This window comes from Micromys minutus (assembly GCF_963924665.1).
Source record: "Micromys minutus genome assembly, chromosome: 24".
NCBI classification, from domain to species: Eukaryota; Metazoa; Chordata; class Mammalia; order Rodentia; family Muridae; genus Micromys; species Micromys minutus.
In genome coordinates, this window is record NC_137959.1 from 47962756 (window position 1) to 47988741 (window position 25986).

The window sequence follows — 25986 nt, forward strand, 5'->3', positions numbered from 1 at the left end:
GTCTTTCCTGTTCTGCCTCCTCCCTGTGTTCTAAGAAGCAGCCGAGAAGCAGCAGCTTTTCCTTGTAGCTTTTCTGAGCTTAGTAACCACAGCGGTGGCCTCACTGCCCACGGGTTGTAAGTGATACTTTGAAACGTTACATTTCAAGTTACATGTTCTTGGTTGCTGTGGAACAGCTGGCAGGATGAAGGATGATCCTCTTGGTGGAAGAAGCTGTACAGGGAGGTTTGTGAAGAAGCATCACAAGTGTAGCTGATGGTTTCTCAAGGGCAGCTCTGTTTAGCTGTCATGGAGAAACTAAGAGATGGATAGATAGATAGATAGATAGATAGATAGATAGATAGATAGATAGATAGATAGATCATATTATATTATATACATCAGGATATATATATATATATATATATAATCCTGATGGATGCTGTGACTTGGTGGGGCAGGGAGTGGGGGTGGAGGAAGAACAGCTATTCTGTTTTGCAATGATAAATAAAAATAATGATGTCTTTCTAAAAAGGATCCTGGTAAAGACAATAGAAAGTCCCATATCCACCATGTCACCTGTAAACACAAATGCCTGAGCTCTCGACCCGATGGGCTAAGCTTCCAGTGGTGGTGTCCTGTATAGCCTGACACTCGGGCTCCCTCCATCACATTGAGAGCTGAGTTTGTGCTCAGATTATCTCTGTTTCTAATTTCCCCCCTCTAATCAGCTGTTATCGTTTAGGTATAAATGCCCCCTACATGTTCATCCCCAGATGGTGGCGTTCCTTTGGGAAATTGTAGAACATTTAAGACATGGACACTGTCACACAGATGGAGAAACTGAGGCATGGTGAGGATGATCTGCCTACGGTTCTCCAAAGTGGCTTTCCCGCCGTCCAGCCCGAATCTGCTTCTTCCCCACGTGGTGACAGACATTTTCTGGAGGGAGCCGGATGTCCACATGTTGCTGGTGGGGAACGTGGATCCGTTCCCATCACTCCTCAGCTTCACAGCATCGTCATCATCCGAAAGCAGCCACTGAGGCAAACTGAGCAAACAGCCATGTCTGGACCCGACCGTGTCTGCTGGCCCTTTCTCTGGTCTTTGCTTCCTAGAGGTCAGGAGCCTCTAAGTGTCTTGCCATAGCAGGCACGGCCAGGATGCTCTCTGAATTTAGGATCAGAATTAGGACAACTTCTAAAGCTCCCTCAAGGGTTCATGTCCCTGGAGACCTCTAGCTCCCTGCTGAACAGTTATGTCACCCACCAGAGTCCTGCAGCCGCAGTCCCCGCTTGACCACAGAGCTGTTCTTCTGCATCTATAATGATGGGGAGAAAGGGGAGGTGCACGGTTGTGTTCAGGTCGCCAGGCAAGTGACCTTGCCACTCTGGCATCACACAGTAGCAAACCTCTCTGAGGAGCCATCTCAAGCTGGGCAGGACAAGATGGCTTGCCAAGGGGTCACCATTATTTACAGGTCCGTCGATAGGTCTTGGCATGAAGACCTCAGTGTCTGTGCCTCTGAGGCTGACCATCTGCCAGGAAGCTGAAGGTTCTGTTCACCATGCCCTACTGACCCCGTGGCAGGAGGGACTCCAGGCTGGGGAGGGACATTTGGGTCTCAGGAGCCAATCAAGAAGCATGAAGTCACCCCCAGGGTCTCTCTGAGGCTAGAAAGAAAGGTGGCTCTGCCTGATGCAGTGGCTCAGAAAACCACCCTCCTTCTCCTCTGAGCCAATGGGCTTGTCACACAAGAGAAGTATTGTCTTTCACCTCCCTTGTGGCTCTGGAAAAAGGACTTGTGGATAGCACATGTAGTATCCAGGGCCTGACTGATGTCTGGTACCCTGAGTACGTGGAAGACATAGGGACTTGCGTGGAATCTGTCCGTGGAATTTTTAGCAGCCAGTCCAGGGAAAAAAAGAGGCAAGGCAGGAGACTGTAGACAGCTAACAGCATGAGCTGTGACTCCCCCACAGAGCTGGCACTAAAGATCTAGACTCTGCAGCTCATCTCTGGGCTCCAGATCTGAGGATCTGGCAGCAGCCGGCTAGAATGGGGAAGATGTCTGTTCCAGATTGTCCTCCCCAGCTACAACTGGTATAGACCAAGGACAGATCCCTGGGTGGGAAGCCTCTTCCATCAAGTGAGGCTGAGCCAGGCAGTTCCTTACCAAGTTTATAGCTTAGAGCTCACTAGTCTGGGTTCTGCAGAGAGATGTGCTCAATAGACTGTTCTGCATGATGGGATTGCCTTATGTGATGACAGAGGCCAAGTGGTCCCCACCTCTGCTGTCTGTCAGCAGGAGAACCAGGAAAGCTAACTGTACAGTTCCTAGTCCACGTCCAAAAACACCAGATCCAGGAGAAGATAGGTGTCTGAACTTGTAGTAACCTCCCCCTCTTCTACCTTTCCTGTCCAGGGTCCTTAAGACCTGCATATTGGACTGTACTCAGCCCACTGGTTTAGATGCAGTTCTTTCCAGAAACACCCTCACAGAAGCCCTGGAAAACGAGGTGTCAACAGCAATGTGGGTGTCCCTGAGCTCAGATAACCTAATGCAAATTAACCTCCACAGTGTGGGAGCCACAGTAGTGTAGTCAGAAATGTGTGTCTTCGTCCCAGGGACTCCTTCCGGTCTGGAGGATCGAGGTGGCAGAGAGCCCCAACAGCCTGGTATAGACGATGATCTAACCATGACCTCAGCTTCTCTGCCAGGCTCTTGTAGTCTATGTGTTGCAGCAAGAAGGCAAAGGCATTGCTCTCTGCCTAGGGACTTTTCTGCATCTCTGGGGTTCTTGTCTATGGCTTCCCTAGACAATGTTCTGCTGAGGAGTGCCTTGCCTGTCACGGGGGCATCCTGAACCACATGACTGACAGTCCTGTGCCCATCCCATGGGGAGCTGAGACATGGCAGCTGCTGAATTTGCTCTGGTTAGTGGACGGATACAAAGAATGGGAAATGTGTTGTTCTGGGCCTCTGTAGATCTGCTCCAGTCCCACTCTTGGAGCCTCCTACCCTGTGACAGATGGACAGAAAGACCTCAAAGGTCAGGCATCCACGAAACCATTGCACTGGGCCCATTTCAAGGGCCATGTATGAGTTACTATTTATTTAATCCTTGTTGCAGCCTTAAGAAGCCAGCAGGTGGCCTGTCCCCATCACAGAGGGCCTGCTAAGGACCTGAGAGGCTCAGTCGCCTAAGAGGGCAAGCAACCTGACCCTGAACTTGACAGAGCAGATGCCCAAAGCAAAGTTGCCCTAGTGCACTTTGTAGCCTCTGGTCAGTAGCTGGTGCAGAGGAAGGATTCCCTGACCACAACACATGCTTTGCCATATGTTCTTAGGGGCTACTTGGTGGCCATGCTACCTGCTGGCAGATGCAGCCTGAGAGATGGCATTCCGTTCCAACTCAAGACAAACTCCCAGGATTCACCGCTTCTAGACACAAAAGTGCATTCTCTCTCTCTCTCTCTCTCTCTCTCTCTCTCTCTCTCTCTCTCTCTCTCTCTCTCTCTCCCTCTCTTTCTCTCTCTCCTTTCTGTATCTGTATTTGTATGTGTATCTCTCTGTCTCTTCTCTCTGTCTCTCTGTCTCTGTCTCTCTGTCTCTGTCTCTCTCTCTCTCTGTGTGTGTGTGTGTGTGTGTGTGTGTGTGTGTGTGTGTGTGTTTCCATCTGCCAGACTCGGCAAGTCTGACCATATCTCTGATTTCCCCCAAATTCAAATTCACAGGTTTAAGATCTGTAGCTGCTTGTGATGTTAACCATGACTATCAACCTCACAGGATCTAGAACCACCTAAGAGACAGACTTCTGGGCGTGTCTGTGAGAACATTTCTAGATTAGGCTAGCTGAGACAGGAAGACCTACCTGAACGTGGGGGGGGGGGTGCCGTTCTGCGGGTGAGGGTCTAGTGGGCACCAGCATCTGTCTCTCTTCCTGACGGAGGTCATGTGACCAGCTGCCTCACGCTCCAGTCACCACGCCGTCCTGCCACAACTGACTAAACCCCAAAACTGTGGACCTAACCCAGCCCTTTCTCCCCTAGGTTGCTTTGGTTGCATATTTTACCACAGCAACAAGAGGGTTGAGAAACTGTTTGCTCTGGAAACAACTGTAGAGAGCACAGGCCACCCAACCCAACCTTCAGAGGTAGTCATGGACAGCAAGCACCCACGACCTGGGGAGACAATGGCTTTCCTCCTGAGTCACCCTGACACAATCTTCCTGTGGGCAGTCAGCCTCTCAGGACCTTGGCAAGCCAAGCGGCCATGCTGGGGGAAGCCAAGAGTACAATTAAGAAATTTAATTTGCAAACACAGTTAGCTCAATTAGAAGATTGTGCACATCCTGTAACAAACAGACCTGAGACTGGGCCCCTCACCCCTCCCTTCCAGTCGGCCCTAGCCTTAGGTCTCAAGAGCATGTTCTTCCTGGAGAAGTGTCTGAGAGGGTTCTGGACGTACCAGACTGGCCTGCAGCAGAGGCAGCAGTGTGAACCGGACCAGCCCTTCAGGGAACCTGAAGGGCATTTAGAGGGCACAAGGCTCCAGCTTGGCCTTCTTCCTTTGGGAAGAGCCTGGACTGAGAGGTTTTCTCAGCTGTCTCAGGGATTCCAGAAGGAAGGTGCTTTGAGACAAGATGTGTGTTGGTATATGTTGACCTGAGAGAAGACCACCCATCTTCGTGTGTGTGTGTGTGTGTGTGTGTGTGTGTGTATGTGTGTGTGTGTATGTCTGTATGCTGTATGTATGTGTGTGAGTGTGTGTGTGTATGGTATATGTATGTGTCTGCCTCTGTGTGTGTGTGTATGTGTGTGTGTGTCTGTGTGTGTGTGTGTCTGTATGTGTGTGTGTGTGTGTGTCTGTATGGTATATGTATGTGTCTGCCTCTGTGTGTGTGTGTGTCTGTATGTGTGTGTGTGTGTGTCTGTATGGTATATGTATGTGTCTGCCTCTGTGTGTGTACATGTGTGTATGTATGTGTGTGTGTCTGTATGTGTGTGTGTGTGTGTCTGTATGGTGTATGTATCTGTGTGTGTATGGTGTATGTATGTGTGTGTGTGTATGGTATATGTATGTGTCTGCCTCTGTGTGTGTGTGTGTGTGGTGTATGTATCTGCCCATGTGTGAGTGTGTATGTGTGATATATGTGTGTCTGCCTCTGTGTGAGTGTGTATATGTATATGGTGTATGCATATGTCTGTAGTGTGTGAGTGTGTGTGTATGGTGTATACATGTGTCTGCCTGTGTGGGGGGGTGTTGTGGATGGGGAGAGGGGTTCTGTGTAACTTGATTGCATAGTTCTTAGATGTGAACTTGGCAGATGGCAGTGTCTATTGTGATGTTGAAAGGTTAGACGTGTGGGTGGTGAGAATTATAGCGTCTGCTTTGTCCTGACATGCTGGAGGACACAATGCTTTGCAGCCACCAAGTTCTTGGGTGCCAGGAACACGGGCATTTAGCAAGCTGTGCTTTTAATATCACAATCCGGTATCTCATGAGGCTGCTCTTCTCCAAACACCAAGTCAAAGGGAAATTAGTAAACCTGAGCATTAGGGTCTACTCCTCTCAGATGACAGCATGTGTAGATGTCACCTGCAGAGTCCACCATGGGTGACCTTCTGGGATGCTGGCTGGCAGCACGGCTGACAAGGAAGCTGAGTCTTGATTACACTCTGGTTTTGTTTTTCAGACAGGATAAAGTAGCTGGTGTGTCAAACTCACCCTGAGAAACCAGACCTGATGTCAAAGGGGTCACCTACACCGAGATCAAACCCACTTTTATCCATAGAACGCACGGCATGGATGCTTCTGACTCCCAGTGTCACAGGCACCAATTGCTATACGCTCCATTGCTTAAAGCAATATAAACCATGTCTGGTAGGCTGGCTCAGCAGGTAAAGATGTTTGCTGCTAACACTGACAGCCTGAGTTCAGTCCTGGAACCCACATGGTATAAAGAACCAGCTCCCCACAAGTCGTCCTCAGACATCCACACTGTATATAGCGAGATGGTGCCTGTGACTAAAGTCTGCAGGGGAGGGGACTCTGACTTCTTCCAGGCTTCCTGTGACTCCTTGTTTGCCTAGGCATGGGGCAGCCTGAAACCCAGGACATGGCAGCTGAGTAGCAGCCTTACCTGCTTCCACCTGGGGCCAAGCTTTCAGCCAGTGGAGGAATGAGAGAAGAATGCACTCAGGGTCAACATGATGAGTGGCAGGTTCCTGCTGCCTCTATCTGTCATGTTCCTGATTACCTGTTTGTTTATTTATTTATTTATTTAGGTAAGCTTTTCTGAAGCGGTCAGTGTAGGCCATAGCGTAGGTCCAAGCCCTGCCCTAGTCACTTGTTCTCAGGGGGAACCAATGTGTACTGGTTATTAGAGGCCAGTGTGTACTGCTTTTCCTTGCCAAGCCTCGACAGCACTCAGGGGTATCCTGGAAGGTCTGGGCAGGGTCCAGGCAGATGGGCCAGCTTCTCTTCTCTGTCTTACGCCATCACCAAGATGCTAGATCTTCACAGAATGAAAGCTCTGTGTAGATAGTGACTGAAGAGTGTGCCCCCAATCTGTTCAAGTTGCCTTGTGAAGACTTGTCTCTGTGAGGCCTTGAGACTGGGCAGCCTCCTTGGAGAACAGACACAAAAGGTTACACAGCCAGAGAAATGGCTCCCCTGCACCGGAACCTGCTAGAAGGCTCATGCCACACAGACTGCTGCATGTGCTGCTCTCCCAGAGAACCTCTGTGAATTCCAGGCAGGGTCTGAGGCTCGTCTGCCAAACACTTACTTTCTGGGGATCACATGGGAAAACGCTCTCAGTCCCTGTCCCCAGCTCTCTCCAGCATCGGGAAACACCTGGATAACACAGGTCCTACTTCCCAACAACTCAGACACTCACAGAAGGGTGCTTAGGCTTTACTGTTTCCCAAGTGTGTCCCAAGACAGGTTATACAGTGACAACCACAGAGACTTAGGGCATGGCTCTTCAACAGGGATAGGGAGACTGCCACTCTAGGGGACATTTGACAATATTTAGGACGACTTCGATTGTCATAACTTAGCAGAAAATGTGACTGGAGGCCATTGCATGTTTGCATGGATGGATCCCTATTCATGTGTGCATATGTGTGTACATGCATGTATGTATGTATATGTGTATATATGTGTGAATAGGTGCATATATGTCTGTGTTTATGCATTTGTGTATATGAAGGTGTGTTTGTGTATGCATGTGTATGTGTGTGAACACATGAAGGGAACACCCTCTATAAAGCAGAAGAATGTGTGCATATATGTCTGTGTTTATGCATGTGTGTGTATATAGGTCTCTCTCTGTGTGTATGTGTGTGTGCATGCGTGAGTGCACGTGTGTACGCGTATGTGTACACAAGAAGGGAACACCTTTTATGAAGCAGAGCTTCATGACAGCAGAACTCTGGCTTGGGTCTCTCCTGCCTGGCACCACTAAAGATGCTGTTGAGGAGTGAGGGGAGAAGGCTGAGCCCCACATCCTGCACTGTCTCCACATTATCCTACAGGACCTGCTCCAAACAGTGTAGCACTCTGATGCCACCAAAAGCTAAAGCAGATGGAGCCTGAGAGCCCGAGGACATCTTGGTTCTGAGGCTAATCAGATGCTAGGGTATAACTTCCAAGGCTTGTGAACATTTGCTTCTTGGAAGGGGCAGAGCATACAGCCTTGCAAGACACTCTGAAGAATAGGCACAGCCACATATGGAGAGCTTCCTGGAGTTGTCAGGATCAGAGCCTGGCCTAACAGGCGAGGCTTGGCCAGCCTTCATCGCTAAGCCACATCGGGAAGAGGAATAGAGCACATCTTTGGGGCTCTACCAGGAGGTTTACATTTAGAGGGCAAGAAGTATGTGTAGCAAGCAGTCTAGCCCTGATGTGGTCCTGCCTATCACTAATCCGTCATTGTCTCTGGTCTGTCCTGCAAGGCAGTCTAACACATTGTCAACACTGGGCGAATTCTCTCCCTGGTAGGTAAGTGTCCCCTGTGGCTGATACCAAGCTCCAGCCTTCCCTTAAGACTCGTGGGGAAATCCAATGCCTTTGTACCCTCCTTAGGGTTCCTGTTGCTGTGACAAACACCATGTTCAAGGAACTTGATGGAGGAAAAAGTTTATTTCATCAACTGTTTATCACCCAAGGAAGTCAGAGCAGGAACCTGGAAGCAGGAACAGAAGCAGAAGCCATGGAGGAGTGCTGCTCGCTGGCTTGCTCTTCATGGCTTGCTCAGCCTGCTTTCTTATGCCATCTAAGACAACTTGCTCAGGAATGGCACCACCCACAGTGGGCTTGGTCTTCTATTGATGGCTATTCTTGGTTGTCAACTTCACTACATCTTAAATTAATGAAAACTCAAATGACTGGGCACATCTATGAGGGATTATTTTTTCTTACTTAAATTGTTTGAAGTAGAATCCGCTCCTAGTTTATAACTTTGAGGTGGGAAGATCCCTCTTTAATCTGGGCTGGGAGCAGTTTATATAAAAGACACAGAAGGAAGCTCCTTGACCCCTCCTTGCTTACTCTTACCCTTGCAAGCAAGTTCATTCATTCCTTTATTGGCATTAGAGCCTATATTTTAGGATTTGACTGCTTACTGAAGACCAGATGAAACATCCAGCCTTATGAACTTGAATGATTACTGGATTCTTAGACCTTCCGTTCATAGGCAGCCATTGTTGGATTAGCTAAACCATAGCCTATAAGTCATTCTAATTAATCCTGGTGTGTGTGTGTGTGTGTGTGTGTTGAGAGAGAGAGAGAGAGAGAGAGAGAGAGAGAGAGAGAGAGAGAGAGAGACTCATTCTTCAAGTTGTTACTCTAGAGAACCTTGACTCATACATCCCATCACACTTTGGCCGTCATTGATGAAGGAAATGCCCTACAGTCTTACCCTCATGCCAATCTGATGGAGGCATTTTCTCAGCTGAGGTTTTCTCTTTCCAGACGACTCTAGCTCATGTTAAGCTCAGAACAACTCAACCAGTACACTTTGGTGCCATTGCCCAGTGGTCTCATTTCCAAAGTAGAAGGCACACAAGTTTCTCTTCACCGTCCCTTCACTCCTGCCAGGGTGGTTACATACCTTTTCACTGAAAATTCGCCATGTTCAAGAACCTGGAAGAAATGTAGTCCAGGCCATCACAGATACACCAAGAACTGCTGCTGGTACCACACCCCGACAGGATTCTGTAGAAACACAACAGGGTCCATAGGGCTGGCCATGATTAAAGTGACCCTACAGGAGGCAAACTGCAGGATCATGGACAATCTTGACTGTGCGCCAGGGAAGAAGAGGAAACCCACATAGAGTGATGGTGTGGGGAGCTCTGCAGGTATGGAGGGTTTCTGGTAGTTCGGGAAGCTGGAGGCGTCTTCTAACTGGAAGGCACATTAGAGCATTTCAAGAGGCCAAACCCTTGCTGGAGATAAGAAGGAAAGCCCAAGTGTAGCACATGCCTCTGAGTTAGCACTGTGTCCTCAAGCTCTTTGTTCAGAGTGGACGGCAGCACCTCAGCTGAGCAGAGCTGGCAGAACACATCCCGCACACTGAATTTGGATCGTTCTGAGACTTTGCCTGAGTCCAGGCATGCATAGCTTCCATTGATCCTGGAACATTCGATCCTCCTGACTCTTGGCCAGTATCCACTCTGGTGACACACACTGTAATGGCTTCTGTCCTAGGGACTGGGTATTTCTCCCTTGGGGTTACCCTGTTAGGTTTAGAGTGACCAGTGAGGCTAGGCCACCTCCTTAGTAAGCTAAGTAAAGAAATTAGTCCTGGTGAAAAGCAAAGAAAGTCTCTTTCTCTGGACCCATGAGGCTAAGCCAGCAGTATCTAGAGAGTCCCTGAGAAGCAAGAGAGGTCAGGAGTCAATCCTGGAGTTCACAGGGCCTGGTCAGAGCCACAAGGACAGGCTCTGTTTGGGGAGAGTGGCCTTACCTCCACGTGTGCACAACTGGTGGGCAGTTCTTTGAAGGAAGAGAATATGGAGAAATGGAGGGAATGTGGGAGGCTTGAACAACCAGGAAGAAGAAAATCACATGGCACGGGTCTGGGTGGATAGGTGGTTTAGTCACTATGGGCTCACATTGTGACTGAATTAGTCCTCAGAACCTGTGTGCAGGGGGAGGGGGAATCTGAACATGAAGGTGTCCATTTGCAGTCCCAGCACTGGAAAGACAGAAACAGGAGGACCCTGGGGATTGCTGGCCAACCAGCCTAGCCTACTTGGCTTGGGGAGGTTCAGGCCAGTGAGAGACGAGGTGGATGGAGCTGGAGGAACTACGCCTGAGGCCGACTCTGCGCCCATGTGTGTATGCACAGTCAGCCCACACAAAGGCACTGGGTATGATAAGGATCTATGAGAGTCCTGCACCATACAGAGGCTGGGAGGCAGGTGTCCGACTTCAGTGTGGGTTTCTTCCTGCCTCGAACGTTCAGGAGCCAGGTCATTGTGAGCTGGAAACAATGTTGCTGTTTGCTCAGGACTTTGTAAGTTGAAGATGAGGCCCAGTGGAAACCAGGGCTCCCGGGGCTCAGCACCTGACCAAGAGTTAACACTCCCAGAGAGAGCTCTCAGACCAATGAGCACTGGTAGAAGCCCCTGTGACCGCCGGGCATGGGGGTGTGAGGACGGGGTGAGGCAGGCTGAGGTGTGTGGGGGGGGTGAGGACGGGGTGAGGCAGGCTGAGGTGTCAAGGGCAGAGGTACAAGAAGGAAGGGAGGCTTTCACAGTCAGGAAGGCCTGGATGGACTGGCCTGCTGGCCTGCGCTTGTCCTCACAGTCCCTCAGGAGGATGAGGCAAAAAACTTAAAGTTCAAGTCCTGTGTGGCCTACAGAGTGTGTTTAAGGCCAGTCTAGGCCAGAGTGAGACCTGCCTCAAAATTAAAGAAAAAAAGAAAAAGAAAAAGAGGCGTGGACTATCATTGATAGAGTTTATATACACGATAGAGACATGCCAGACAGCTGGCATGTGTGTGGCTTTGGGTTCAGAATGTAATCACACACACACACACACATACACACTCACACAAACACACACTCACACACTCACACAAACACTCACTCACATACTCACACACACTCACATTCACACACACTCACATTCACACACTTACACACACACTCACACAACTAAATACACACTCACTCAAACACACACTCACATACTCATAAACACACACATATTTACACCTCACACACATACACCACATGGACACAATCATATACAACCACACACATTCATACAACCATGTACTTATTCACACACACACACACACTCATATATATATATATATATATATATATATATATATATTCACACACACACTACACACATATACCTCACATGCTCACACAATCATACACTCACACACACTCAACACTCATATATACATTCACACATACTCATATACACATACTCACACACACACAATCGCACAAGTATTCATACTCATATACACATACTCACATGCATATACCACATGCACCCACACTTACACAATCAGGCACACTCACACAACTGTACACGCATTCACACAGACTCACATAAACACTCATATACACACACTCAAACACATATACCTCACATGCTCACACAATCATACAATCACACACAATCAAAAGTATTCATATGCACTCAAACACATACACACACCTTCACACACTAATACACACACACACTCACAGTCCCCAAGTCAAGTGTAGCAGCTTAGAGATCCACACCCAGTTACCGCAGCCACCACAACCCTGCAGTCCTGAACAGTGTGGACCCAGAGAGGCTCAGACCCTTCTCTGACCTTGACTTGGAATCGCTGACCTGAGGGGCACAGAACTTTCCAAAGCATCGGCCTCGGTCACAGTGTTTGCAGCAATAACACATCTGCACTGTTGTGAGACCAGCCAGGCAAACAAGCAGCTGGAGACACCCACACGTTTTATTCCTGAGGAGAGCAAACTGCTCTCCTCTCACAGAGACACGGCCTGTGGTCCTGATGGAGCTTGGCCACGAGCATCCCCCGGGGTCTCTCTCAACTGCTGTAAATATAAACACAGGAAATGTTTCACCCACAGACTCACAGACAGAGGAAGGAAAGATCTAGAGCAGCCGTCCACAGGTGTTGGCGCAGGCTGTCCTGACGCCTGGCAAAGGATCTTCGGCTCTAGTGAGAAACGATCCCTGTGAAACCTTTCGGTCTTGTCGTGCACACTACCTGCTTAGGAATTTCTTGCCAAAGCTGAGAACATATCTGGGAGCTCGGTGGACAAAAACATGGAGGGCAGCTGCTAGGTCAGTGCAGCCCTGAGCTAACTTTCACTTTCCCACTCCACAAGTTGTTTTTTAAAAGTGCTGGTATCACACATGCTAGGTGAGTGCTGTACACACACACACACACACACACACATACTCACCCATACACACACACACATACCCATACACAAACACACACACATACACAAACACTCACCTATGCACACATACACCTATGCACACACACACTCACCCCCCACACACATAAAAACACAAACATACACTTACCCATGCACACACACTCACTCATGCATACACACACTCACACACATACCCATGTACACACACACACACCTGCACACACAAAATGAGTCACAGCCTCTCAAAAGAAAATATAAAATACATATGAAAAAGTGCTATAATGTTCAAAGACATGCAAATTAAGATCATAAGAGCTACAAGCCCACACTGGCTGGAACTGTTCCGAGCAACGGGGATGCCACCACATGGAGAGGGTGTGGAGGAAAGCAAACTCTGTCGAAGGGAACTAAAACAGTGTGGCTACTTTGGAAACTGAGGCACTTCCCCAAGAGTCCCAGAAGAGCCACTGTGTGACTTGGTAATTCTGTGTCTAGATACCCACCTAAGCATATTTGCCATCTTGATTGCTAACTCGACACATTTTTAGAATTTCCTCCATCAGATTGGCCTGTAGATAGCTCTGTGGGGTATATCATCATCATCATCAGCATCATCATCATCATCATCAGCAGCAGCATCATCATCATCATCACCATCATCATCACCACCACCACCACCATCAGTTGATGTGGGAGGGCTCTATAGATGGTATCACCTCTGAGCAGGTGGTCTTGAGTTGTTTAAGGAATCAAGATGAGCATGAGCCAGAGGAAGCAAGCCAGTAAGCGGCACTCCTCCAAGGCCTCTGCTTCAGTTTCTGCTTTAAGTTCCTTCCCTGGCTTCCCTCAAGCATGGCTATAAGCTGTAAGCTCAGTAAACCCTTTCCTCCCCAGGTTGCTTTAGGTTGCAGTATTTACCACAGCGATGGAGAGCAAGCTAGAATGGTCTGTCTGTGTGCTGGTACCCTCTGCACCCCATGCTCATCCTTGGTTTGATTGGTGTTAGCACCCTGGTGAATTTCATGAATCTTTTGGCTCTTGGTGTGCCTATTTTTGAAAATGGTATTTTTAGATTGTTCACATCTCTGTTATCTTCTTCTGATTGGCTTGTAAGTACTCTTTACATAGTCTAAATACAAATTCTTTACAACACACAGGGTTTGCTTATGTGTTCTTCTTCCTAGGCCTCCCGATTTGGTGATGAGATGCCTAGCTTGCATAGGTCTTCTGCCCACCTTTCTAGGAAACTACGTCAGATCTACCCTACCTGAGCACTTGCTCCAAACTCTCTCTCTCTCTCTCTCTCTCTCTCTCTCTCTAACTCTCTCTCTCTTTCTCTCTCTCTCTCTCTGTGTGTGTGTGTGTGTGTGTGTGTGTGTGTGTGTGTGTGTGTGTGTGTGAGAGAGAGAGAGAGAGAGAGAGAGAGAGAGAGAGAGAGAGAGAGAGAGTGTGTGTGTGTGTACTCAAGGCAGACTCAAACTCAGGATCTTCCTTACTCAGCTTTGAGAACCGGCCTTGGCTCGCTTTACATTTGTTTTTCTCTTTTATCTTGAGAGGCTCCCTGCTCAGCCCTAGCTGGCCTAGAACTCTCTACGTAGGCCACACTGGCTTAAAACAAATTGTGATCTTCCTGCCTCTGCCTCCGGAGTGTTGGGATTACAGGCATGTGTCACTGCATTCTTATACGACAGAGTAATTTTGTTTTCCTAGAGAGGGGATTTCTAGTTTTGAAAATACATCACTTTAAAGAGATGAATGTCCTGGATCTTGCCCAAAGTTTAAACTGAATGCTAAGGAGATGCCTCTTTCACCACCACCCCTCCCCCAGAAGAGTCTGAGATGCAGCGGCCCTGGCTCCATCGATCTGTGCTGCTCTGGGCCTGGGGTGGCTGCAGCTGCGAGGCGGCCCAGCCATTCCGGCTGCTCCTGCGCTTCTGGGGGTATATTTAGGCTGTTCCTATTTAGAGCTCCCAGAATAGCCACCGTTTTTTGTTTCTCAATCGTCCTCTAAGTTTTTGTTCCTTCCTGCTTGAAATTGAGAGTGACATCTGACATAACTGATGATTTCCAAACCCTCCCCCATTCATTCCAGGAGCCTGCCCTTTTAAATGACATCTAAGCTTTCGGGATGTAAACTGAATGTGATCCTCAGTGGTATCCTAGACCTCCTGGGGGCAGAGGGCACCACGGCTAAGACAGAAGAGTCTGAGTCCCAGCATCTGCTCCCAGCACACTTTGATCTCCACTGCTTAAGTTCAGAAAGAAGTCCGCTGTGAATTATAATAAATCCAAGTGCTCCCTGACCCAAGGATGTTTACAGCGTAGGTTTCATCTATTTCTGGGGCCAAACAGCCCCAGGGATAGTTGAATTGAGTCTGTTTGGCCCATTTTGTCTGGCCCACGCGTGAAGCACGTAGTGCTTTGAAGATCCTGGGTGCACTGGGTCGGCAAGTGTTCCTAGAGTGGCTTCTGACCTCCTTACTTTACATACAGCTAAACCCAAATTAGACTCCTGCGTCAGTAGCATATCTGATATCTGCTCCCGCTAAATGAGAGATCAAGGTTAAACCAAAACTCCTGTCTCTCCTGTAGGCATCGAAGATAAACTGAGCAGAACACAAGAACCCCCAATGTCAGTTCCCAGCTCTGAGAGGGACCCGGAGACCCGGGAGGTGGGTGCTCTGGCTTGCTTTCTGTTGCTGCATAAAACACTGACCCAAAGCGACTTACAGAGAGACAGGGTTTACTTGCCTCACAGGTCACAATTCACCTTCAGAGGAAATCATAGCAGGAACCTGGAGGCAGAAACTCAAGAGTCCCCCTTCCCGGCTTGCTTCCCCTCTGGACCACCTGGCAGTGTGCTGACCCTGAGGAAACAGATCCCAGAAGATTTCACCTCAGTGATGCCTGTGTCTTACTGACCATAGCTGGTCTGTCCCAGATGGCCAGCCTCTGCTCTCTCAGCAAAACAAAGGTTTGGTTTGAGTGGTGGGTGCTTACTCCTTAGCAACAGCCGACTCTTCAGCCCCAGCACCGGAAACCCCAGAGTGGGTGCATGCTGGTTTCCTCCCATTGGAAGAGTTAGGAGGGAAAAGCTGTGAATGTAGAGACCTGAGCTTTCACAGTTGCGGGGAAGGAAGTGTGGTGGTGTACCATTGTTTTTCTGTCTCGGTGGTCGAGAAGCAGAGAGAGACAAACACTAGTGCTCCGCTAGCTTTCTCTGTTTTACTCAGTGAGGAACTTCAGTCCGTGGGATGATGCTGCCCGCAACCTAGAGGGAACCCTTCACTTAGATTTAACATAATCTAGAACTTCCTCAAAGTCATAGCCAGAGGCTTGCCTCCCAGGTGCTTCTAGAGCCTATCAAGGTGACAGTTTTAGCTACCGAATACTAGGCATAGCACACTGGTGGTGGCAGTCTTTCAAGGTTTTTTTTTTAATTTTATTTTTTTATATCAAGCCAAATAAATCCATTCCAGTAAGTGTTGAAAACCGAACCGCTTAAAGGGTTCACAAAACCCTTTTGTACGAAGGCCGTCTGAAAAGCATTTCTTAACAGTTTACTGGAGTTGAGCACACATGGTGATGTGTGGAACAGAGCAAAATGGTGTGGCAACGGCTGAGTGCTCCCAGGCCTCCTATGCCTAGCGTGGGCTCCCCACAGCCCATGTCAAGTATGGCCAGAAGCCCTCCTTGGCATATAGGTGTCAAGTTCTCTACTAACCTGAGAAGCCAGGGCACATGAGCTGGGGACATAGAACACAGTTCACACCTGTTTAAGAGGCAAAGGATGCAGGACATGGCCCACGCACCTGTCAGAATCTGCCACAGTGTTTTTTCTGCTTAATGCACAAACATTCCGAGGCAAAATCCAAATGACAGCTCAGAGAGGAGAGGAGAAGCGTTTGGAAGGCCAGGCTACCCTTCCGTGCGAGCCCCCAGTAGAAAGTGGTGCCATCCAGAGGCCACAATAACTGCCTTCTGGAGAAAGTCCCCCACCCAGAGCTGTGCGTGGAAGCCCCTCCCTCCTGCAGGAGGCAACCGGCTCTGTCCTCAGCAGCACTGTGGGCATGACCCTGTTTTGTTTCTGGCATGTCTGCACCAAGAAAAGATGTTCCAGGGACCTGGGCCTAGGAAGATGGCGCAGTCAGTAAAGTCCTTGCCTCACAACTACGAGGACCCAAGTTCAAATCCCCAATGCCTACATAAAAAGCCAGATGTAACAGCATATCCCTGACATCCCAGCACTCGGGAGGCAGAGATGGGAGAATCCCTGGGACATCCTGACCAGCCGGCCTAGACACATCAGCAAGCTCTGGGCTTAGAGAGAGACTCCATCTCCAAAAATAAGGTAGAAAGCAATTAAAAGCACTGAAAGCCAACCTCCACCTCCACACACAGAAGCACACCTGCTTGTGCACCTGTGCACGGGTGCACACTTGCCCGCACGCACACGTATGAATTCACATACACAAAAATTAAATTTGGAAAACAAGAATAAACACATTTCTAAGAAGACAGGAGGGCAACGTCTTTGAAAGCCGGACCTGAAAAGATATTTATATAATAGAAATTGTCTCCTTTAAGAAACAAAGCAGTCCCAGGCTTGCTTCACGCTCCCTCCCCGAGGATGTCACTAGCTCTTGTTACCCTTACAGCATGTTTAAAGGTCCCATTTTTAGAACTTTGATGCTGTGATGAGCAGAAAGGCCGCCACCACCCATTCTGGGGAACCGAGTGTCTAAAAGGAGTTGACCTTCCCAAGTGGCTCACTCCCAAGGAGAAAGCAGGTGAATCACTCACCTCTTTGCTGGTAGCACTCAGAAAACAGCAACTGGCAAACTAGAAATGGTTGCTGCTTTGGATTTTTCTGGAGGAGTGAGATAAATAGATACTGACAATACTTAGCACATACATGTTGAGCGATATTGTGTATCTACGTATGACGGGCTCCATGTTGAGTAGGAAGCACGTTTGTTCTGTTTCCCTTTCCTGTGTTATCCTTGATTGTTGGCTAATTCGCCTCACCCTTCACACCCTATTCTTGCCTATGAATCCTCCTCATCCTTTCCTGTTTCCCGGTCTGCTGACTTTCCCACCTCATCACATTAGAAAGAGCCTGAATGTGCATCTCCGCGAGATATCTTTGTGTTAGATTATTATTTTGGGGGGTTTAATTTTTTTTCAAGATGATATATGATGGCCAACTTACTTTTAGGTTTATCTTATGATTTATTTGTTAAGTGTGTAGGTGTACGTATATGAGTGTGCACACGCTGGAAGAGGGCACTGGATCCCCTGCAGCTGGAGCTACAGGCAGGTGTGAGCTGCAGACAGGTGTGAGCTGCAGACACGGGCGCTGGAACTGAGCTCCTCTGGAAGAGCTTAGCCACACATTTCTTCAGGCCTGTGACAGTTAAAGGTCAATTTGACATAACCTAGGACTCCCAGGGGAGAGGGTCTCAGCGAGGACTGTCCACATGGAGTTGGCCTGTGCTTGTGTCTGACAGAGGCTGTCTTGATTCCCTAACTGAGTAAACACTCTGAATCCTTCACTAGGGGCCTTGAACTATATAGGAGACCAAGTTGAGCACAAGCAAGCACACAAGCGGGCAACCATACATTCATTCCTCTTTGCTCGTGACTGTGGATATGGTGTGACTAGCTGTCTGCACTGCCTGCTTGCTACCTTGGCTTCCCTGTGATTTGTGAGCTAAAGCAAGAATGTCCAATGGGATGGGATAGAGAGTAGTATCTCAGGGACAAAGAGTCTTGAGTTAGTTAGAGTGGGCGTGGGGTTTGTATTGGTCTCTTCGTGCTCTCCCTCTCCCCCTCCTCTCCCATGTCTCCTGTCTTCCCCTTCCCCCTTCCCCCTCTCCGAGGGTTTTATCACCAATGGGAAACAGTGCCCAGTGTCCATGGTCCTAAAGTCATCTGTATGATTTATTTTGTGTGCCTGGCCCCCTAAAGGACCCTATATCCATCCTTCAGTGTCATTTACTTCTTGGAATCCTGGGAGCAGGGGAGGATATAAGAAGCCAGCAGAGGCTGAGAGCTGGGAGCAGGATTCGGGGGTAGGACTGAGGAGGTTCCAGGAGACAGAATAGTGTCCGAGGGCAGGATTATTTAAGAGGTGACAGCTGGAATTCGGAGAAGCTCAGCTGAGCCAGAGAAGATGTTGTTAGGAGTCAGGAATCCATGAAGAACCACAGACAACATAGCAAGAAGAGAGGAAGAGAGAGAGGAGGAGGAGGAAGGAAGAGAGAGAGAGAAAGAGAGAGAGAGAGAGAGAGAGGGAGGGAGGGAGGGAGGGAGGGAGGGAGGGAAAGGAAGGAAGGAAGGAAGGAAGGAAGGAAGGAAGGAAGGAAGGAAGAATCAAAAAAGGGCGCTGTTGGCGCTCGTCTGGTGTTCCTAGGACAACTAGTTTGGCAGAAAATAGGCTCGGGCATTAAGTGGGTTTGGTTCTTTCCTTGGCTCACTAACCCAAGCACAGAGTCATGAGGGGAGCCGCGACCTAAGGCTGGAAAGAATACGGCTGGGCTGGCTGTGAGGGACCGTGTACAGAGTGTGGTGCCTGCTTCACTTAACCCACCTGGGCTCCATTCGGACTCCAGAAAACATCCTGGAGTTCTTTAGGGACCGGCTGGTGTGTTTCGGACAACCCTCACTGCGCATGTCTCTGCAGATGCGCCCTACGCAGCCCCTCCCCAGTCCTGCTTTCGCCTTCCTGGGGCTGCACACACTCCTCTGTTTTAAGATTGTTCCTTGGCTGCAGTGAGGTTCCCACTGTGGAGCTGACAGCCCAGAGGTATCTGAGCAAGTCCGCAGGGAGCTCAGGAAGGCAGCCTCGGCGACATCTATGGCAGGCCCCAGAGGTCAGTGATTCTGAGACCTTATGTGTCTGACATTGAGTCACCAGAGTCCTTGTGGAAGGCAACAGTACCAGAAGGTTCTACCCAGCTACTTGCTTAAAAAATCTGGGCGCAGCAGAAGCACTGCCCAGATTTCTTACTCGTACTTAAGCTGAGGCAAATCTAAGTTTGGCTCCCTTGACTTGCCCTTGGAAGCAGTTGCGGAGGGGGGTCCTGGGTGGCCAAGGATCGGATATAGGTCAGTAGTCTACAGCCTGCACAGAGGCGGCAGCCGAGGAAACTGAGTACAGGCCAGCTGTGGTCGATGAGTCACCCGGACACTGGCATCAGCTATTTCTGAACTAAAAAGCCTCATATCTCTCTCCTCACCTTGAGGGGGCCTTGGTCTTCAGACACACTTCCCTAAGATCAAGGAGGAAAGAGGCTGAGACTAAAGCAGGAGAAAGTCCTCCTGTGAGCTTTCCCTACTGCGCACCACGCAGGCAGGAAAGAACCATTCAAGAGAAGAGCAGCCGATTCCAGAAAATTCTAGAATTTGGAATTGTAAGAATACCATCCATTCCTCCCTCTCTTCCTCACCCTTCCCCTTCCTTCCTCCCTCTTTCTCTTTCTTGTTTGTCTGCCTTCTCTCTCTCTCTCCCCATTTCTGTCCCCTCTCTCCTTAACTTTCTGCTTCTGCAGAACGAATGCTCTAGAAAGCACATGCCATGTTAGACCAGAGACAGGGCATGGTTGCCCTTCCCCTGGCTTGCCCAGCAGGGGAAGAGTGAAAGCAAACACCCTGGGGTGCTATGTCTGACTGTTGTATGTGGAACATATCCACGACCCCCTTTAATTTCTCAGCTGCACCAGCAGGGTTTTCTTAAAGATGAAAGAGCAAAACCCAGGGGTCCGGTTGATAAGAGTTGTCTTTTCTGAGCTGATGCACATGGCTGAAAGGAGTTTGCAGAAGATCATGTTTTATGTCTCCAGGACCTGATTATATATATGTGATAATGTGTCGGTCTCTACATCCACTCTTCATGTCTTTGATCATTGCTCTTTCCTTCTGAGGAGCAGAGAGGGTTACAGACCTGTGCACCAGGCTCAGATTCCAGACAGCCAGCCCCTCTGCTCAGTTCTAGCAAACCTGGCTCTGCCCTCTAGAAGGTCCCATTGGAGTCATCTCGAGCACATGAAACGGGTTCTGACAGGGATTCACAAAGCGAGCAGGCAGCCTTGCTCCAGGCTCTGTCTCTGCTTGTGTTCCGTGTGGCCCCAGCTCTAGGCTTCAGCTCAATGCTAGGGTGAGGTGTTACCTCCTCACCGTGGGGTTTGGGGGACGGAGGGACAGAGATGGACGTCCAGCTGTGACATCCAGTGATCACACTCTATATGCCTTCAACCAAGAGACAGAAGAGGCAGTTTGTTGGTCCTGAGAGAAGAAAGGGTACGGGGTAATGGGAAGTCCACTGAGCGCCCACGTGCCTCATTTCCTTGACCTCTGCCAGACTCAGGCCCCCACCCTATTGGGCAGGCAATGCAAGCTCCACTCTGAACGCTTCCGAGAGACCGCTGTCCTCGGTTCATCTGCTTCCGGAGCCTCTTTAAGTGATCCTTTCTAAGTACCAGTAACCACAAAAATAATTTGTTATTCTTAACTATTTAATTCTGTGAAGGACAGTGTTGCTGTTTCACAGTGAATTAATTGAGATAGTCTGCCTACCTTCCCACTCCTGAAAACCTTCCTGCATTTAATTTTTTTTTTTTTTTTTTTTTTTTTTTTTTTTTTTTTTTTTGTTTTACTAAGTAAAAGTCTTCATAGGCACCTAGCATAGGCAGTGACTGGCAATAAGAAAAACAAACTCACAATGGGAGGGTGGTCCAATGGGTAAAGCATTTGCTGTTCAAGCAAGAGGACAAGAGTTCAAGCCCCCAGAAGTCAAATAGACTTGAATGCCTGTATTCCTGGGGATCCTACAGGGAGATGGGAGGCAGGGTCAGGAAGCTCTGCCCATTGAGCCTGATAGAAACATAAAGCCAGAAGACAACAGACACAGCACCACAGTAAGGTAAAATGTGAGGGTTGATACTGGAAACACCATGACATGTGTGTGCATTGTGACACACACACACACACACACACACACACACTGAATAAACACACAAAACAAATAAAGACAATTAATCACAATCAGCATTTGTCTTTGTAAAAGGCAGATAGAATAGAAGAGAGTGGTCATCCCATAGTAGAACATTCCCATGCGTAAAGATAACACCTTAAGTAACACAGCACACATACATACTGTATACACCTACATGTATGTCTCTATGTACCTCACTTGCATACATACATACACATTTACATATAAAGGTTAGGATATCTAAGATATCTTCCCAATTTTTAGTATAATAGGTGGCTCACAGAGGTTCAAATTCATCCTTTTTAGTGTTTAATTATTTTCTATATGTGGGCACTGAACCCAGAGACTCAGACATGGTAGGCAAGCACCCTATCCCTGGGTGTTGTCCACAGCTCCCCTTTCTGTTTCATCTGGGGACAGAGTCTCATTAAGTTGCCCAAGCTGACCTTGACATCACTCCATCTCTCAGGCAGGACTTGATCTTGTGGTTCTCCTGTGTGGACTTCCGTCTGCCACATGCCTAGACAATGTAGTTTCCTTTGATTTTGTTTTATGTGTATGGATGTTTTGCCCATCCATATGTCTGTGCCCACTTGTATGTCTAGGGCCCTCCAAAGCTAGAAGAGAGGGTATGAGCCCCTGGAACTGGAGTCACAGATGATGGTGACAGTGTTGAGAATAAAATCTGGGTCCTCTGCGAGAGCAGCTAGTGATCTTCACCACTGGGCCATCTCTCCAGCCCCTAGTCTATGTTTCTGCTAGGTGCAAAATGGGGGGGGGCTGCAACAATTCTTACCAAGAGAAGTGATTCCATACACCCCATATTTTGTCAGGGCCTGGGAGATTATGTTTATAGCTTTAGAAACTTTCTTTCAGCTCGTTCTACCTTTTTATAATGCAAATTTAACAGAAATAACAGAACAGCCCAGAGAAAGTGCCCACACACACACACACACACACACACACACACACACACGGGTCCCATTCCCACCCTCAGAACCAGGAGACCTGAGCTGATCTTCAGAGAGGATGTAACTACAGTTGAGGTTAGGAGATGGCTCGGTCTATAAAGTACTTGACTTGCAAGTCCAAGGGCCAGAGTTTAATCCCTAGAATAAGACTTTAAAGGTTGGAGGTGGTAACTTGTGTGGGGCCAGCCTAGCCTACTTAACCGGTTCCAGGCCAGTGAGAGATCTGTCTCAAACAAACATGGTAGGTGGCCTTTGGGGAACAAGAGGTGAGTCTTCTAACCTCCATCTCAATTGTGCAAACACGCCTGCAAAAACCCTGCACACACAGACACCAGCACAAGCAGACCCCTCGAGACAGAGTCTGAGCCTCTCCTTCTCAGGGTAGAACCCACACTGAGGTGACTGGCACATGGATCTGGGCAAAGCTGCAACTCAAGAGGTTGGCACACTCTCTCTCTTCCTTAAAGATTTGTTTATTTTTATGTATGAATGTATGAGTACAGCATAGCTGTCTTTAGACACACCAGAAGAGGGCATCAGATCCCATTACAGATGGTTGTCTGGGAATTGAACTCAGGACCTCTGGAAGAGCAGTCGGTGCTCTTAACCGCTGAGCCAGCTCTCTTTAAGATGCTTCCCCATGCTTTGGTGGCTGTCTTTAGGAAGTCTAAGCCTCTCTTCAGCCCTATGGATGGAATACAACAGGGGGACTGAAAACACACACCTGTAACTGCATTTGATCAAGAATAGACCTGAGGCTCTCAGAACTGTAACTTTCTGCTGAAGATTGCCTCCAAGGTCCTTCATACCACATGGGCCTGAAGACCTCTGAGCGGAGCCTAGGTTAAGGACATGCTTGGCCTTCACACGATGCATCTTGATGCATGTCATTCATCACTGTACAGCCTAGCTCTGCTGGCTGATTCTGTGTGTCAATTTGACACAAGCTGGAGTTATCACAAAGAAAGAAGCCTTCCTGAGGAAATGCCTCCATGAGATCCAGCTGTAAGGCATTTTCTCAGCTAGTGATCAAGGCAGAGGGCCCAGCCCATTGTGGGTGGAGCCATCCATGGCCCAGCCCATTGTGGGTGGAGCCATCCCTGGCCCAGCCCATTGTGGGTGGAGCCGTCCCTGGGCTGGTAGACCTGGGTTCTGTAAGAAAGCAAGCTGAGCAAGCCAGGGGAAGCAAGCCAGTAAGTAACATCCCTCCATTGCCTCTGCATCAGCTCCTGCTTCCTGACCTGCTTGGGTTCTGGTTCTGACATCCTGTGATAAACAGCATTGTGGAAGTGTAAGCTGAATAAACCTTTTCCTCCCAGCTTGCTTCTTGGCCATGATGTTTGTACAGAAATAGAAACCTTGACTCTAGCACATTTAATTAAACCTCTAAACTCATATACAAAGAAAGGGATGGCTCTATACCAGTACTGAGTGGTCTTGGGTGGGACGAGTTCCCTGGAAGAGGAATGCAAAGACGGCCACTAGAGGGCTCTGTAGGGACCTGGGAGCCTCTCTCCTGCAGAGATGGGAAAGCAACCTCAGGAGCCCTGGCCCTGAGTATATTCTCTGTGTTTATCTTTGCCATTCAGGGAGATGAATCAAGCGTAGCTATTTGTAGGAGCTGCTTCCTCTGGACACCTGAGCATAAGCAGGTGGACAGCACCGGTGACTGCTGGTAGGAACAGCACTGAGGGACTTTTGTTGTGTGGCGCCATTCTCCGCCTGGATCCGAGCACCTTCTGCCTTTATGAACATTATAATGATGTCCTACAGTACAATGGCAATTCTGAGACAGAACTCTGAAGCTCTAATAAGAACAAGAAAATCTACCTGGAGCCAGATTCCAGTAGAGCCAGGGACAAACCTGAGATCTGGGCAGTAGTTAATGAGAGCCCGTTAGACGGAACTCGGAGCTTAGGGGTTGCAGGAGCTGTGTGAGTCCACCAGCAAGGGGGTTGGCGGAGCAACCTTGAGGATGCCCTGTGAGGGTTTAATAGTAGCCAGTAAACAGCACTCAGGACTGGGTGGCCGTTCAAGGTGATCTTGCTGCTTTTAACTAGCACCATTAGCCAGAAACCTGTAATCTTTGGGGCGGGCACACCTGTGCACACACTGGCTGTATGTGCAGTGTGTGCACAGGTGCCGGCTGAGGCCAGAAGAGGGCGTCAGGTCTCCTGAAACTGGAGTTACAGGAGGTTGTGAGCCACCTACAATGAGTGGTGTGTGAGGGATGGGGACCGTACCTAAATCCTCTGCAAGAGCAGCAAGCGTTCCTCCTCCAGCTAGAAGGTCAATTCCAGTCCTTGAGCCTTTGCTTTCTTCTAAGGATTTTGCATTTTCTTCCCTGGATAGAACTATCCTGGTTGGGTGGGGGGGATAATCTTCTAGCCCTCCAGAGGGAAATGCAAGCTGTGGGGGTCTCTCCACCCCACCCCCACCTTCACTTTCTGGGAAACAATTCAAAGCCCCTTACAGCATGGCCCAGGCAGCGCCAACCACCTGCGTAGATAAACTGATGCGACACCCGGTCTTTACTGCTGAGGTTCTCTGTCCGGGTTAATGGGCTTGTGGAGAAGGAGGGAGCCCGGGGCCGCAGTCAGGACATGGCTGGGAGCGAGGGCGCGACCGTGGGCTGCAGGGCGGGTGTCCCGGGCGGGGGCGGAGCAGGTGAGCCTGCCGGGTGGGCGTGGGGAGTGCACTTGTACGTGACGTTGGAGTTTGCAGCGAGCCGGGGAGTAGGAGGCTGTGCGCGCGTGTGTGGAGCGCTGCGCGACCAGGAGGATGTGCGCGGCGGGGCGGCCACCGCAGTGAGTCGCGGGGACAAGGAGCGGGCTGCAGCCCGGGGGAGCCGGAGGCGAGGGCCAGCAGGAGGCCGCGGGCCCGGAGAGGCGCGCCGCCCGGCTCCAGGATGTAGGCGATCGGCGGCGGCGCTCCTGCTGGCGGCCGGCTCACCATGAAGAAGCACTCGGCCAGGGTGGCCCCGCTCAGCGCCTGCAACAGTCCGGTCCTGACCCTCACCAAAGTGGAAGGTAAACGCGCGGTCGCATGGCGCTGGGGTACCCGGGCCTGAGGCATCTGTCCCTGACCCGGAGGGACACCTGGCTGCTAGCGGGGCGGGGGCGGCAGCTTTGGGACGGTGTCCGCAGTGCAGTGTCGCCGCCGGTGGGGACTTGGAGGCTCCAACCGCTTGGAGCTCTTGCTGGGGTGATGTGCTATCTGCACGCAGGGCTCATATAGTGCGGTGCACCTGGTGGCTCTGTATCCCTGGGTGGGTGCCTTTTCCCACTGTCACTAGGCTTGTGCCCGCAGGGCAGAAGAAAGCTAACCAGGGAGCTAGTCTCTCTCTCTCTCTCTCTCTCTCTCTCTCTCTCTCTCTCTCTCTCTCTCACACACACACACACACACACACACACACACACACACACACACAGGAGTGGGTGGTGTGGGTTAGGAGCATCTCACTGGCACCTCACCCCAGAAGCCTGGAGGTGAGGCCCATCTCTACTGGAAGCTAGCGGAGACCAGTCTGGCTGGTTGCAGGTGGGGAGTTTGGCAGGTGAGGGGAGTCCCAGCACCAGTCTGTAAACGTGTTCTTACTCAGGCCTGATG

The 25986-nt window shown here is 49.5% G+C and overlaps 1 protein-coding gene across 2 annotated transcripts in view; it reads left to right on the forward strand.

Annotated features, from left to right (window-relative positions):
- SLC35F3 (solute carrier family 35 member F3) overlaps nt 1–25986 on the forward strand; it is a gene marked incomplete at both ends in the record, with an annotated part of 226418 nt that overhangs the window by 113970 nt on the left and 86462 nt on the right. The window contains one exon of one of the 2 annotated variants that reach the window (XM_080937042.1): nt 25267–25406. The exons of the other annotated variant lie outside the window; for it this stretch is intronic. Within the exon in view, the coding sequence (XP_080793168.1) occupies nt 25331–25406 (76 nt within the window). Of the gene's footprint in view, nt 1–25266; nt 25407–25986 lie in introns of those variants that run through there. 2 annotated transcript variants of the gene reach the window in all.